This window comes from Neltuma alba, unplaced genomic scaffold (assembly GCF_004799145.2).
Source record: "Neltuma alba isolate B1F8T4 unplaced genomic scaffold, ASM479914v2 tig00010560_pilon, whole genome shotgun sequence".
NCBI lineage: Eukaryota > Viridiplantae > Streptophyta > Magnoliopsida > Fabales > Fabaceae > Neltuma > Neltuma alba.
Genome location: NW_021635427.1, coordinates 1750466 through 1766309, shown reverse-complemented (window position 1 = coordinate 1766309; position 15844 = coordinate 1750466). Strand labels below are relative to the sequence as shown.

Sequence of the window (15844 nt, the reverse complement as noted above, 5' to 3'; positions counted from 1 at the left end):
GAAAAGAATAGAATTGGACACCATCAGGAAATGCAAGGGGAGCCAGTTATGGGAGAATAACGGAAGTAAGATCAATGTGCTTAAGACATGGGGAAACTGAGATGTTAGATTTGACAAAGGAAAAGGTGGACTTGAACTACAGTCTGCGAGTATGCAAAAGAGAAAAGCCAGGAGGCTGTCGACACAGTGAATTGAGGTAATAGCAAAATGAGCGGAATGGGATAACTCAAAAATTTTGGGAATAAATTATCTCATCTAAATCTAAACACTAATATTTATCCTTTTAGCCAGGTTTAAGGGAATAGTAAAATGAATATAACATCCTATCGGTCAAAGAGATGAATTAATCAAGTGGAACTAAGCTAGCATATCTATGAAATATCTAGAATCTATATGGAAAACAGGAGAGATGCATGGTGAACCTCTTTGCAAATAAATTTGGCCATTCCAGCTCCCATCCTTTTGGTAATATCCTCAATTGCTTCCTGATAGGTGCAGAGGAAACTTGCCTTCGTCTAGTCATTTACCAAAAGAATGCACACTCACAATTCTATCTCATCACAAACATACATATGCTAAGTTAATGCAGGCACTGCATCAACAATAACTTCTGAAGAACCCCTACCGTGTCATGAAACATTTTTTAAGAAACAAAACAGGGTAACAAATAAGATAACTTTGCAAACATAGAGTCAAAATCAACAATTTTGTTTTTTACCAGCTGCCACTTCAGAAAGCAATTCATAGGGAAAGTAGAGAATTCCCAGGTGGGAGAAAACAAATGTAAAAACATCTATAATATAGTTGGTAAATAATGATAGTTCACATGGACAAACAACTCGAAGGGCCAAACTTAAAATCTGACTGCTGTGCTGTATAGAGTAAACATGATTTTTTAGGGGAAAAATTAAGAGATAAAAACATAATATCAAATATGTTGATTCATGAATTCACTCACACATGAAACAGGCAATACGCATTTGAATACGTGGCCATGGCAATAAAAAATAGAAGGCGTTAAATTGGATATAAGGCTAATGGTAATGATATTGATTAAATCAAGGATGGAAATAACCAAGGGCCATGAACAAATTTTGCTATAATATCTAGCACACTCCCTTGGACAAAAGCATTTAAAGCTTGAAATGTGGACACACAAACAACCATGCCTTTGGGATGCAAATAAATTGTAATTAAGAGAATTGGAGATAGATGGTATTCAACTTTTGACTACTTGATCTTAGAGGCGCTTTGGTATCTTGTCAAGGACGGGTTCAACTTAAAAAGTAGGGCTATTAGTTAGCACTATATTCTTATTCCCATCATATAAAAGAAAAAAAAGAATAGAATAGAAGAAATTGGCTGAACTAAGTTTGCATAAGTCTGTTTACCATAATTGAAGCTCAAAGAAGCATATAATACTTTATAAGAAAAACATTATGCAATATAGCATGGTCAAATGTTTCGGCTTCAATTAGTAGAAAAGGATTCAATAAACAGAAAAGGACACAGAATATCACAATTAGACGCATTGTGATAAGCACATCTAAAGTTTTAGCTCCAGTGCAACATTTACAAGAACGATAGGAGTCAAATGGTCACCTGGATTCCAATATAAGATCCCGAATAAATGAAAATGAAATCTGAAAGGGAAAGAAAATAAGCACTCACGATGTGGCTATAATCTCTTTAAATTATCACAGTACGCCCTCCTTGTCTCAAATGGCTAGATAATCACTATGCTTCTAGAAATGAATCACTGCTACGACATCATCTAAGAGAAACCCCAACAGTCAGCAGAACAAAAACCAAGTGTATGCTCGGCAATAGGGAAAAGAAAAAAATATGCAAGTTTCTTTTGTAAAAAGGGCAGCGCCAGCCAAGTACAATGCCACACACAAGGAAAAAGGAAGAAGCTTGGACATTACAAAGCATTTCAGTAGAAGAAAGGAGAATATTTGAACATACCGACACATATAGAGTAGAAGACAAGAGGTAGGAACAATGAAATGAGCAGTTGACCAATAAACTCACGCTTTCGCACTGATGACGAGAAAAGGAAGAATATTTGTGAAGTTTTTTGCCCTCGACGCTCCCTTCCAGTCGCCGTGACCTGCAAAAGAAGGAGGCTAATTAAATGAAAAAGATTGATTCATCATCTAAGACGAAGGCCACTGAAAAAGATGAATGAACCGATGAAGGAGAGCCGGGGGCAGAAGAAGAAGCTTTTACTGTGATAACAAGAAAAGGAAGAATGTTTGTGCAAGTTCTTCCTCTCATCACTCCCTTCTCGTCGCCGCAACTTGTAAATAAAGGAGGCTTTAAAGATGAAGAAGATTGATTCATCATCGAAGAGGAGGGGCATTGAAGAAGATGAAGAAACCCATGACGAAGAGTCAGGGTGGAAGAAGAGAATTTTAGAGGGAAGGCTGAGAAACGGGATAAAGGAGAGGGGATCTTAATATTGAATATTGAGACTCAGAATTCAAATTCAAATTTCAAATTGTATCCACATTCCACAGCACGCAGCCCCATTTGCAAGCCGCATGACACAAAGCCCAATAAAATTAGTTTGAAGCCATATATCTCTTATGAACAGTAAAATGAGTCTTAAGCCGCAATATAAGCCCTCTGAGCCGCGACTTCAGTGGAAGAGTATTAATGGATATATTGATTCGAACATACCGACACATATAGAGTAGAAGACAAGAGGTAGGAACAATGAAATGAGCAGTTGACCAATAAACTCACGCTTTCGCACCGATGACGAGAAAAGGAAGCATATTTGTGAAGTTTTTTGCCCTCGACGCTCCCTTCCAGTCGCCGTGACCTGTAAAAGAAGGAGGCTAATTAAATGAAAAAGATTGATTCATCATCTAAGACGAAGGCCACTGAAAAAGATGAATGAACCGATAAAGGAGAGCCGGGGGCAGAAGAAGAAGCTGTTACTGTGATGACGAGAAAAGGAAGAATGTTTGTGCAAGTTCTTCCTCTCATCACTCCCTTCTTGTCACCGCAACTTGTAAATAAAGGAGGCTTTGAAGATGAAGAAGATTGATTCATCATCGAAGAGGAGGGGCATTGAAGAAGATGAAGAAACCCATGACGAAGAGTGAGGTTGGAAGAAGAGAATTTTAGAGGGAAGGCTGAGAAACGGGATAAAGGAGAGGGGATCTTAATGTTGAATATTGAGACTCAGAATTCAAATTCAAATTTCAAATTGTATCTAGATTCCACATCACGCAGCCCCATTTGCAAGCCGCATGACACAAAGCCCAATAAAATTAGTTTGAAGCCAAATATCTCTTATGAACAATAAAATGAGTCTTAAGCCACAATATAAGCCATCTAAGCCACAATTTCAGTGGAAGAGTATTAATGGATATATTGATTCGAACATACCGACACATATAGAGTAGAAGACAAGAGGTAGGAACAATGAAATGAGCAACTGACCAATAAACTCACGCTTTCGCACCGATGACGAGAAAAGGAAGAATATTTGTGAAGTTTTTCGCCCTCGATGCTCCCTTCCAGTCGCCGCAACCTCCAAAAGAAGGAGGCTAATTAAATGAAAAAGATTGATTTATCATCTAAGACGAAGGCCACTGAAAAAGATGAATGAACCGATGAAGGAGAGTCGGGGGCAGAAGAAGAAGCTTTTACTGTGATAACAAGAAAAGGAAGAATGTTTGTGCAAGTTCTTCCTCTCATCACTCCCTTCTCGTCGCCGCAACTTGTAAATAAAGGAGGCTTTGAAGATGAAGAAGATTGATTCATCATCGAAGAGGAGGGGCATTGAAGAAGATGAAGAAACCCATGACGAAGAGTCAAGGTGGAAGAAGAGAATTTTAGAGGGAAGGCTGAGAAACGGGATAAAGGAGAGGGGATCTTAATGTTGAATATTGAGACTCAGAATTCAAATTCAAATTTCAAATTGTATCCACATTCCACAGCACGCAGCCCCATTTGCAAGCCGCATGACACAAAGCCCAATAAAATTAGTTTGAAGCCATATATCTCTTATGAACAGTAAAATGAGTCTTAAGCCGCAATATAAGCCCTCTGAGCCACGACTTCAGTGGAAGAGTATTAATGGATATATTGATTTAGCAAGTTAACCAATTTTTAACATCTTTTTTATATGAAATTAATTAAAGGTACCTTTAACTTATACTTTGAATTATAAAAGGTTTTTAGGTATATAATTTAAAGGATTAAGGTGCAAATTTGTTCTGAAAATTTTTATCCATAATCACTAGGCATTTAGAAGTTTTCTGGAGATAAATTTATCCTAAAAGTTTAAAATCTCATCAATCTTCCCCCTTGCCATTAAAAAATTATATTGACTATTAAAATAGTGACATTGACTATTAACGTTTTTAGCAATTATGGGCAATATTGTTGCGATTTTAAACTTTTGGGGCAAATTTACACATAAAAAACTTTTGGGTGGGAAACACTATTGTGTAAAAACTTTCAAAACAAATTTGCACCTTAACCATAGTTTAACAACTTTTCAATTTCCCATCCCCTTTAATGAATGATCTTTTTGGGAAAAAAAAATACACCCCTATTTATCTAATTAGGGGCATATTTGGGAAGACAAAAAAAAACCCCATCTCTTAATGAGTTTTTTTCTTATTTCATCATTGAGTTTGATGGCCAATTTATATATTTCTCATATGTCTTTTGTAGGCATGGGCTCTATGATATACTAGTCTTCAAGACTAGGAAAATATTCTCAAGTTATTGGTCTTTTAGGCATTCAATAAAATGAAATTAAAATGATAGAGTAACAAAATAAATTAGGTAAATTCAAATTCATAATCAAAACTTCAGCCGGTCCGGCGGTGATCAAAATATGAAGGAAGCCAATGATGAATTTTTTAATTATTAAAATCTATGTGGAGCTTACTTGGATGTCACTTAGGATGGGTCAAGGTGAGTGCATGTATAACAATGATTAATTTATTAAGTGGGAAAATATCAAGGACTGAGTCATAACTAAGTTGAAATTTGAATGACCAAAAGATTAGTTTTTCCATAAATGAATTTGGGGGCAAATGAATAAATGTTGAAGGAAAAGTGGATTCAAGTATTATTTTCAGGATCAAATTAAATATTTAACTAGTTTTTATATTAAAGATCGCATCTTGCAAACATATAAGGCATATCTTCTCTCGACAAAACTTTGGAAATTGTACAATTTATCATTTACTTGGATTTCAGGTTTTTGGGAAATATATATATTTATATATATACACGAATTGTTTTTGGACTATAACTAGAACCTTTTTTTTTTTTATGGATCCATTTCACATCGATAACTCGACAGTTTTAGACAGGTTTCCTTTGAGGCGGATACCTATATGCCAAGTATAATAGTTGTAGCCAAATTTCTGAAAATTAATTACTAGAATCTGTGGATTGTAGCTGTTGTCTTCTGATTGACGATGACTTGTTAATATATAGTCATCTCAATGTTCATATATATTGTTTTATTGTCAAGTATAACCATCTACTTTGTCAGATTAATTAAGTACCGATTAATTTGTTCAAATATTAACAAAATATAAATGAACATAACTCTATTATAAGGATTGAATTCAATGCAAATGACATCAAACCATCTCTTTCACTTGATCTCATTGCTGTTGGTTAATATTGTTTTTACATATTTTTTTGGACAAACAATATTGTTTTTAGATATTAATGTAAGAAAAGTGTGTGTGTGAGTGTGTAAGAAAAAATATTCCGGTGTTATATATTATATATAATTTAAACATACACGCACGTACAAACACGTCAATACAAAACTTAAGTCTAAGTTCTCATTCAAGTGTAGCAGGTACCACTGCCATTAGGAATTCTTGTCGTGGATATCTATATTTCTCTTCTTACTTAAATACAAGCGTCAAGAGAGTGATGATTTTTTTTAAAGGTATGGTCACTCAATCAGCAGAAATGGTGATTTAAGGATGAGTAGTCTAAATGAAATCTGGATTTTCTTTTTCTATTAATGGGGTTCAGTATGCCTCGGGTTGTAATTTCTTTTTTTTTTTTTTTGGCTAAGCATAGGTATTCTAAATAATTCTATTTGAGACACTGTTATATACTAAATATGGGTACCTCTTCTACTGAGGATTCGAACCTTAATTTGCCATGTTGTAAGTGATCAGTCCCCTTCTGCTAAACCCAACTCACACTGGTTATGCAGTATCCTTGAACGCTAACACATACAACTAATGGAGATTAATCAAAACCCAAACCTTGCCCTCAATTCTTTTATTATTTGGTTTTGGACTCCATTTCCTGAATACGAGATTCCTAGACCATCTCAGGCCAAATGGCGATTAAGATGTTCTTACTACAAAGTAATTCTTCTTGTTTTTATCATCAGCTACGTCTACTCTAAAATAGACACAAATGAGCACTTACTACATTACCTATATTTATATCTCCCAAAAGTGGCATAAAAAGCCCTTCTGTATAGGCGTAAGATGTATCTGCTGCAATAGTAATTATTATCTAATATAAGCAAATGAGTGATGAAGCTAGACACGTGTGTTAAGAAATGGTTTTGTGTTTACAAACAATACATGTGTCTTTCTTATGGGAAAAAATCATCATGATCAAAATACTGATGTGTGAAACACGCTGCAAGGTACATATGATAGCAATTTATAGTGGCGAAAATAAATATAAAATTTTAGGATATGTCCAGCCTACGTCCCACTCATATCTATTTTTTTGGCTGTATTCTAAATCTACATGATAGCAATTTATAGTGGCAAAAATAAATAAAATAATTTTAAAAAAAACTATACCTGCTGCGACCACCATTACTTTAATTTATTAATTTTTGTCCTGTGTACTATAAATCAGTGTGTGAAGTCGATCTCCTTGCTCCTTCACTCAACCCAAACCTTTCCATTAGATTTGGCTACATCCTTCAAAATAGTCTTCTCGATCTTAAAGTGTTCTAATTTTCTTGACTCCAAGAAATAATGGCTGGTGATGATGAAGATAAGAACACTAACTATGGATGTAAAACCCAGAAGCCAGGAGGATGGAAGGCCATGCCTTATATTCTAGGTGCCTCTCTAGATATCTCTCTCTCTCTCTCTCATCTCTTTAATTAATTTAAACTTTTTCTCTCTTATGAATCATAATATTGTGTGTGTGTAAATTAGGGAATGAAGCGTTTGCGAGCTTGGCCGCGAATGGGATGTTTGCGAACTTTCTGGTGTATCTGACGAGAGAACTTCACATAGACACAGTTTCTGCTGCAAATATTATGAGTATTTGGTATGGTCTCTCCAACTTCGGCCCTCTCATTGGCGCCTTCATTTCTGATGCTTATGTCGGTCGCTTCAACACCATAGCTTTTGCTTCCGTCCCCAATCTTCTGGTATATTCCCCGTGCTTCATAATATAAAGACTTCAGTTAATAAGTAAACTGAAAAATGTTAGTTAGGTCATTAAATATATTTTAAATTGATAAAAATCACTTATTTTATTCTTATTAAAGTATATGATTAGAAAATTTTCTCATCACTCTTTTGCATTTAAAATTTTCTCTCCTCCTTATGACAAGAGGTAAAAGTGAAAAACTACTATCAATTACCCTGTCAACTTTTATATTTTGGGTCAAAATCTTCTTGTGGAAAACTTTTTATATCTTGGACCAGAGGGGGTAAATGATAATACATAACTCTCTCTTTATATGTATGTGTGTGTACATATTATTTTTCCTTTCCGTTTGGTAAGAGAGAAATGAAGGGGAAGGAATGGAAGAGAAAATTTTAGTGAGCGCTATTTGAAAATTGAAGTGAAATTAGAAATTTTTATTACTCCTTTACTTTACATATTTTTTTATTAAAATTTTAAAACTCTACGTCTCTAAATTTTTAAAGCGAGACTCTTCTCACTGTTCAAGGTCACGCTTTGGTCCGAAGAGCGTCGCCCTAGAAAAGCATATGCAAGTCAAGTATGAAATAATCAGTAAGCAGCGCATTTTTATCATATTTGTCCACCATACGCAGTAAAATGATTTCTTCATTTGATTTTTGTCCCCATATATATATATATGTGTGTGTGTGCACACACGCACACGCACACACATATGTTCAATGTGGGGACTAAAGTGTGACTTCAACTTCCATCGACTAGTATCAATATTAAATAAAATTTTTATAAAAAAATTGTGACATTCACAAGTCACGTAAATGATAGGATTCATCTCACAACACAGTACCGTTAGGTTCACTGATTAAAAACAAAATCCTGCCATTGAAATTTTAAGTATTGACAAAACATTCTTCAACACTTGCATGCTAAGTTTATTTTTTTTAAAATAATAATAATAATTCACATAAAAAGTATCATTTCAGACGAACACTTGCTTATAGAATTAAAAAGATATTGAATATAATTAAAAGACTAAACCAAAATCTTATATAAAATTAGAAGACCAATCGTACACCTTTTATATTTAGTTTAATCAATTTCCATTGAATAACACAGGGGATGATGGTTGTGACACTAACAGCATGGTTACCAGAATTGCACCCTCCACCATGTACACCACAACAACTAGCACAAAACCTATGTGAGAAACCCAAAAAGACTCATCTTCTTGTTCTTCTTCTGGGATTTCTCCTAATGTCCATTGGCTCTTCTGGAATAAAGCCTTGTAGTCTCCCATTCGGCGTCGACCAGTTCGCTGGATCCACGGAAGAAGGAAGGAGAGGGATCAACAGTTTCTTCAATTGGAGCTACACCATAACGAGTCTGATATATCTCGTAACTCAAACAGTAGTGATCTATGTTCAAGACTCTGTGAGTTGGTCCCTAGGTTTTGGGATCCCTACTTTGTGTATGCTGTTGGCTCTGGTGTTTTTCTTCATTGGTACAAGGATTTATGTGCATGTAGGGCCAGAAGGGAGTATATTATCTGGAGTTGCTCAAGTTCTTGTTGCTGCTTATAAAAAGAGAAAAGTTGAGATTCATTGTGGTGAAGATGAAGATAAAGATGGAGTAGCCTTGTATGATCCTCCTTTGAAAAAGGGCACTAGTGTCGTTACAAAGCTGCCTCCGACCAACCAATTCAGGTATACCATTTCTACTAGGTAAAAGTATACTAATTTCAATTCTCAATATAAGATCTACTTAACTGATTTGGTTAGATTTAGAAAAGTAATTAAATTAGTTATTTGTCAAAAATATGTATTGTTTTTCCTTAAATATCCTTTTAAATCATTTGGATTGAGATTGCCCTTGGGTGCAAAGTAGCAAACTTCCTTAAAATATACAATCAACAAAGTTAGTTTGGATAAATAAGAGGAATGTTATAGATTAAAGTTTTATATTTAGAATCAGATTCAATCCCAACTAGCTTTTATATTAGGGACTAGAAGTAGTATGTCTAATCCTCCAACTTTAATATATAAAGTATTTTTTTTTCCAGTTCTCAGTGTCTCGCACACTATTACTTCAAATGATATTTTATTGTATTAATAATTGTTATTTTTAACAAAACAAACTTGATGTTGATGAAATTATTAGTGTTAGGAATAAAGAATTAAAATTTTTTTTACAATCCAAAAAATTAATATTAAATATTAAATAATGTAAAGTTAAAAGCCGAAAGGTTGCTTTTGTGTATTAAAAAATGGAGGGTTGGTTTTCTGCATATTGGTCCATATCAAAGAATTGTGATTCGTTACCACATGCTTTTATTGGATTTGCATAATCTAAAAATTTCAGAAAAGATGACCAAGTAAACTCAGTGCTTTTCTCAAAAAAAACTGGATCCCCCTTTTTTTGCCCCCATGTGGCCAACCGTATATTTGAAATTTTTCATGATACAACTTTTTTTGGAATAATCTAACCTAAAGTAAACTAAAAGTGCAACAGCCTGTGTGTGTTTTTTTTTTTCTCCCCTTACTTTCTTTCTTTTGGAAAGGGCTGAATTGCAAACCACCAAACTTCTTCTAATATCTAATGTAGGAGTTAGATAACTAATTTATAGAAATTAAAAACATAAGTTAAATTGGTTGTTTGTAAAAACGTGTATTAGTTTTTCTAAAAGATCTTTATTAATCATTTGTATTAAAACACTCCAGAGTGGACTAAAAGCGCAATAGCCTATGCCTTTTTGCCCCTTTCTTTCTTTCTCGTTTTTTTTTTTTTTTTGAAACTGCTGAATTGCAAACCATCAAACTACTTCTTCCAGTACTTAATGTATTAGGAGTTAAATAACTAATTTTTGGAAATTAAGAAAATAAGTGAAATTAGTTATTTGTAAAAATTTGCATTAGTTTTTTATCCTCATTAATAATTTGCATTAAAACTCTCCTGTGATAGAAACCTCTTAATATATGTATCCATGAGGATAGTTTGGTGAACAATTATGAAATTGGGAGACAAAGAGAAGATAGTATATTTAGAACCCTAACCCGCACTTCTTTTTAGAACAAGAAGAAATAATTAATAATCTAACTCTTCTATGAGAATCAGTAAGATAATAGGCAAAATTACTGTAAGAACCCGAATTTGAACTCACAAAGAGGACTGTAACTTTTTTTTAGGGTATTAAACAAAGCTGCTGTAATAAGGGAAGGAGAGTTAAACCCAGATGGGAGCAAAGTAAATCCATGGAGACTAGCTAGCATCCAGCAAGTAGAAGAAGTAAAATGCCTCGTAAGAATCTTGCCAATCTGGACAACTAGTTTCTTAACCCTAACCTCCATAATACATCTAGGAATATTCACAATCTCGCAAGCCCTAAAAATGGACAGACACATCGGAACCAACTTCCAAATCCCAGCAGCTTCATTATCAGTCTTCTCCTTCCTCACCATAGTCCTCTGGGTCCCACTCTACGATCGCATCGTCGTACCAGCACTTAGAAAAACTACACACCATGATGGAGGCATAACGTTGCTTCAACGAATGGGAATCGGTTTAGTGTTCTGTGCTGTGTCCATGGTTGTAGCTGGGTTCGTGGAAAAAGCCAGAAGGGGTTTGGCTAACTCGAACCCTAACCTGCTTGGGGTCACGCCGATGTCGGCCATGTGGCTAACCGTGCCGCTGATCCTAATGGGCATGTGTGAGGCATTTTATATTATTGGAGCGATTGAGTTTTTCAACAGACAATGCCCAGAACACATGAGGAGTATTTCGAATTCATTGATGTATTGCTCTTGGGGTGTGGCCAGTTATGCGAGCACCTTCATTATCACGATGGTTAATCATCGGACAAGTTGGTTAACGAATGATTTGAATGCTGGGAGATTGGAATACTTTTACTATCTCATTGCTGGATTTGGAGTTTTGAATCTATGTTTCTTCTTCTTGGTTGTTCAGAGGTATCAATACGTAAGTTTTAAGGTTCAAGATGATGATGATGGTGATGTTGAATTAGCTGAGACCAAAGCTTCTGTATGAGGTGTCTTATGCAATGAAACCAATAATTTCCCTCACTCAAAACAGCATCATTAGCATTGCAATCAATAACATATATCCCTATAGACACACACGCACAATTAATATCAAGAGCTATATATATTACTCATCCAATTCTTAATATAAGATTTAATTAAAGAGTTGATATTATCCTATATATAAAACCTATTTCACATGTTTATCAATTTTTTTCAATTTAATTGTATTGATATTTCTCCAACAACAATTAAGTAGAAGGAAAAAAAAAAGAATTAAAGAAGATGGTTAAGCTATTTTAGGAGGAAAAAAACATATCACATTAAATAATTTAACTAACATACTTAATCTACTCAAATTAATTAATTAGATCTTACATTAGGGACCAGAAGAGTAGATAAAAATGATACGTTAGTTTTTTGACTCCACATGACGTTAAAGGATTAAAAATACATTTGTGCATATTTATTATGTGGACCCCATGATTGCTCATATGCAAAAGTGTGTATATGTGAGGTACAATAGAATACGTAGGATATAAATTTCTTTTAAAATTTTACCATATAGATGCGTGGATATACATGCAAGAGTACTAAGTTATATGCATCGTCAAATTCCGTATGTGTGTATCCCATCAAAGTATGTGAGTGTATATTTCTACTTATTTAAAATAAGATTAAAATAACTTTTGGTCGTTCAGTTTACTTTTATTTTGGTTTTCATCCTTAAAGCTTTAAACTATATATTTAAGTCCCGCAAATTTCTTTTCATTTAAAATATTAATCCCTATCATTCAATAAAAACTACATCATTTTGCCTCTTAAGAAAACAAAACCCATGATTTGAAACTTGAAGGACTAAAACCAAAATAAGAGCAAATTTAAAAAACTAAAAATTATATTAACTCTTTACTAAAATATTGACTCTAAGTAATATGGACTTTGATTTAATACGAAGCTAATTTATAATAAATAGAAAGAGTCGATTGTAACTAGCAGTCTACGTTATATGAACTAAAATACATTGTTTCATTCAAGGGAGTTGAAATCTCTCACATCCCCTTGAGATTTCCTTTTTTTTTTTAATTAATCAATAAAAAGGGTATTAGAATCATTTCATAAAATTTTAAAATCCTTCTTTGAGTAATGTCAGCTAACTAGAGATTTGACAAATTTAATAATTTAAATAAGAATTTGAGTTATTTAAACATTTTTTAGGGATTTTTCCCTGTGTATAATTAGAGTCCGAGTTTTGTACCATATTTTTCATTATTTATAGGTATCCGGATACCTCACGCAATATCCTTAAAGGCTTGAGGTGCTTTTTGCACACTAACCCCATAAAAGTAAATGGATTTTTTTTTTTAAAGTTAATCACACCCAAACCTTGCCAAAATCTTATTTTAAGACACTTGGCTCACTTCCTTTATTATTTGGCTTTGGGCTCTATTTCCTGAATAGGAGCGTACTAAATCATCTATTCCCAAATGGGGATTAAAATGTTCTAATCTAATTAACCATCATTTTTATTGTTTTTGTTATCAGTTGATGAGCTTACCTTCTTTGTGTTTGTTTGGAATAGTTTATAATTAGCTTTTTAATTATAATTTACATAATATAAAGTAAGTATATGAGAAAAATTTTGTCACGATTTACGTAAAACATGCTTACAGTTGCTTTTGAATGCTATCCGTGTCAAATGTTGAAACTGATTTTAGTTACAATTTCCATGCTATATATACTTGTTAAAAACAGATTTTATTTTTTGCTTCCAAAACTTATATAAAACATTAATTGATTGCTTTCATCTATATCCATATATGATATATCCCTATTTAAAGGGAATTTTTGAAACAATGAAATTAATGACATCAGAGATATAATTCCTCTAATCCCTAGCTATCCAGTGTAATATTTCACTTTGTTATGAAGAATTTATTACAGAGATAATTATTATTATTAGTTACTATTCGCCAATTAACAAAATAAAGACGCGTCAATTCAAAAGGTTTGGTAGCAAAGTCCCAGAACCCAACCCGCCTAAGTTTTTTTTTTTTTTTAAAGAAAAACGTTCCCAGGACAAATCATGACATCACAAACAACTGAACATACAGATCTAGTTCGCGTTGACAAGAATGCCACCCCGGAAATTTTGAAACGATGCAAAACCATCATGACGGTAAATTTGAGCACACATTCATTGACTTTTAATACATAAGCACATATGTGAGGCCTACCATTAAAAAGTACTGGACAATCACTTAAATTAGCCGAGGTAACATTTTTTTACCATTTTGAAATTTTCACAAAAAATATTGTGCCTAAATAAAATTATGGTACTAGTTGTGTGTTTGTGAATACTTCAGTAAATTTATACTTCAACCAATTTTATTACTCATTAATTTTTGTAAGGCTAAGACATATTTAGTACTCTATAGAATTTTCTAAGTACCACTTTTTTTTTAATATGATATGGAGCCAAATTTTCTAAGTGGCATTTGTAACACCTTAAACTACCACCTCAACTTGGCAACCTTCACAGCAAAAAGAGCACATAAAGATGATATGTGAAGTAAAGAGCATAATTAACACAGCACATGATATCATGATTATAAAAGAACCAAACTTATCTCGATGGCATAACCATGTTAGAAAAAAGGTTGAACTCTAACATGGTTAAGGGGGTATTTGGATAAAAACAAAATCATAGTTTCAAAAAGTGCTTTTACTGTATACAACGTAAATATATAGAGGAGTTTGCCTCAATTTGTGGAAAAGTGCTTCTGAAAAGCACTTCTGGGGTTAGCCAAACACCCCCTAAATAGAACTTTCCCTATACCTGATTAACATAACTTATATCCGTCAAGGCATACCCAAATCAATTCTGTTTGATTCCATAACAAAGCTCAAATGATTCAACTATGGATTCAAAGCCCTCAGGGTTTACATAAAATCATCTAATAACTAAGAGATATAAAATGTTCGGTGAAGAAAACGTAAAATGCAACAAAAGTCCTGGGTAAAAATTAATTAGAACTAAACAAAATAAAAAGTGGGGCATGAGCACCAAGGTAGGTGACCTTACGCCTATGCTTCCTTACTTGCCAAAGCTCCCTTACTACTCTCACTTGAAAAGTAATAGTAATGGAGTGATACTACCATCTCAGTAACATAAATTCCTACCCACCTCACCTACCAGCACCCCTATGAGGCACTGGGTGGCCTAACAATTAAATAATCAGATATGACAAATCAAAGGCATACAGTAGAATTATAAATGATAGGATTGATGAGCAAGAACAAAAATATAACACATATTCACAATTAATTAATTAATCTTAAGCATTCAATTCCTACCTTATATCCTCCTTATAACTGCCAATTTGAACCCATGAGCTAAGTACCTCACTAAGTGATCGGTTACTCTAATGAGCTCTCCACATGTATAATATGAACCGGCCAAAGTCAGTAGAGCACACGAGAGCCATAAGTTCTTTTATAAATGGTACGGTGTACATTGCTCTAATGGGTTTAGTGCCTAGTTTCATAGCATCTATACCCCAAATACTGCCCTCTCCAATCATGCCAACCATAGTGCATTCTATGGATGTGGACCATGTGGTATCATAATTCAATCCATCACAGTACCTCCTTAGAGTTATTTAGATTAATTCATTGCCATGGTATTCTCAAATTAAAGTAAGCATTCCAAGCATGTATGAATGCCTTAGATTCTAAACATGTCATCTACCACATGTTATCCTTGTATCAAACCACAACATACACATAATATCACATCATATACAGTTGATGTTGTCATAAAAGAGCAAGATAGGGTCATAAATTCTCAAATAAAATTTAGGGTTAAGGTGCAATTTTAACAATAATGTTTTTTGCTAAGAGCACCTGGCACCATTAAGTTTTGAAGGGTGCAAAATTATACACAAACTTTAAAATACAGAGAAATTTCATCACTTCTGTTAACAAGTCTAGACAGCCGTTTCTTTTTCTGAGGTGGGTTCAGCTATGTGTCTGGCTCAGATAATCCTTTCACTAAAAACATTACACTTTACCCCCTTAAATTTCATCTCTCCTCCTCCTTCTCTTTACATCAATTCCTCCCCCCCAACACATCAGACTCAATTCTCTATCTCTCTCCCCTTTTCAAGTTTGGCTCCTCTTCCTTTGGCAATAGCAACTTAGAATTCAAGAACCAAATGACTGTTCTCCATTAGAAGCTTAAGGGGGGAGAGTGTGCACTATTGTATTTGATCGATTTGAGAAGGAGATAAAGGCATCGACACTGGAGGTGATTGACTTTGTGAACAAAAGACGCAACACAAGGAAACGAGATGCTATGTGGTTGGACAAGTTGGAAGGTGGTTGGCCACATTCTG

General features: G+C 34.0%; 1 protein-coding gene across 1 annotated transcript; it reads left to right on the top strand.

Annotated features, from left to right (window-relative positions):
- Positions 1–7010: 7010 nt before the first annotated feature.
- LOC114757092 (protein NRT1/ PTR FAMILY 2.13-like) lies at positions 7011–11479 on the top strand. Its single transcript, XM_028946079.1, has 4 exons — positions 7011–7098; positions 7197–7414; positions 8530–9116; positions 10596–11479. The coding sequence occupies exons 1-4, from the start codon at positions 7011–7013 to the stop codon at positions 11452–11454; spliced, it is 1752 nt and encodes a 583-aa protein (XP_028801912.1). The 3' UTR covers positions 11455–11479.
- Positions 11480–15844: the final 4365 nt, after the last annotated feature.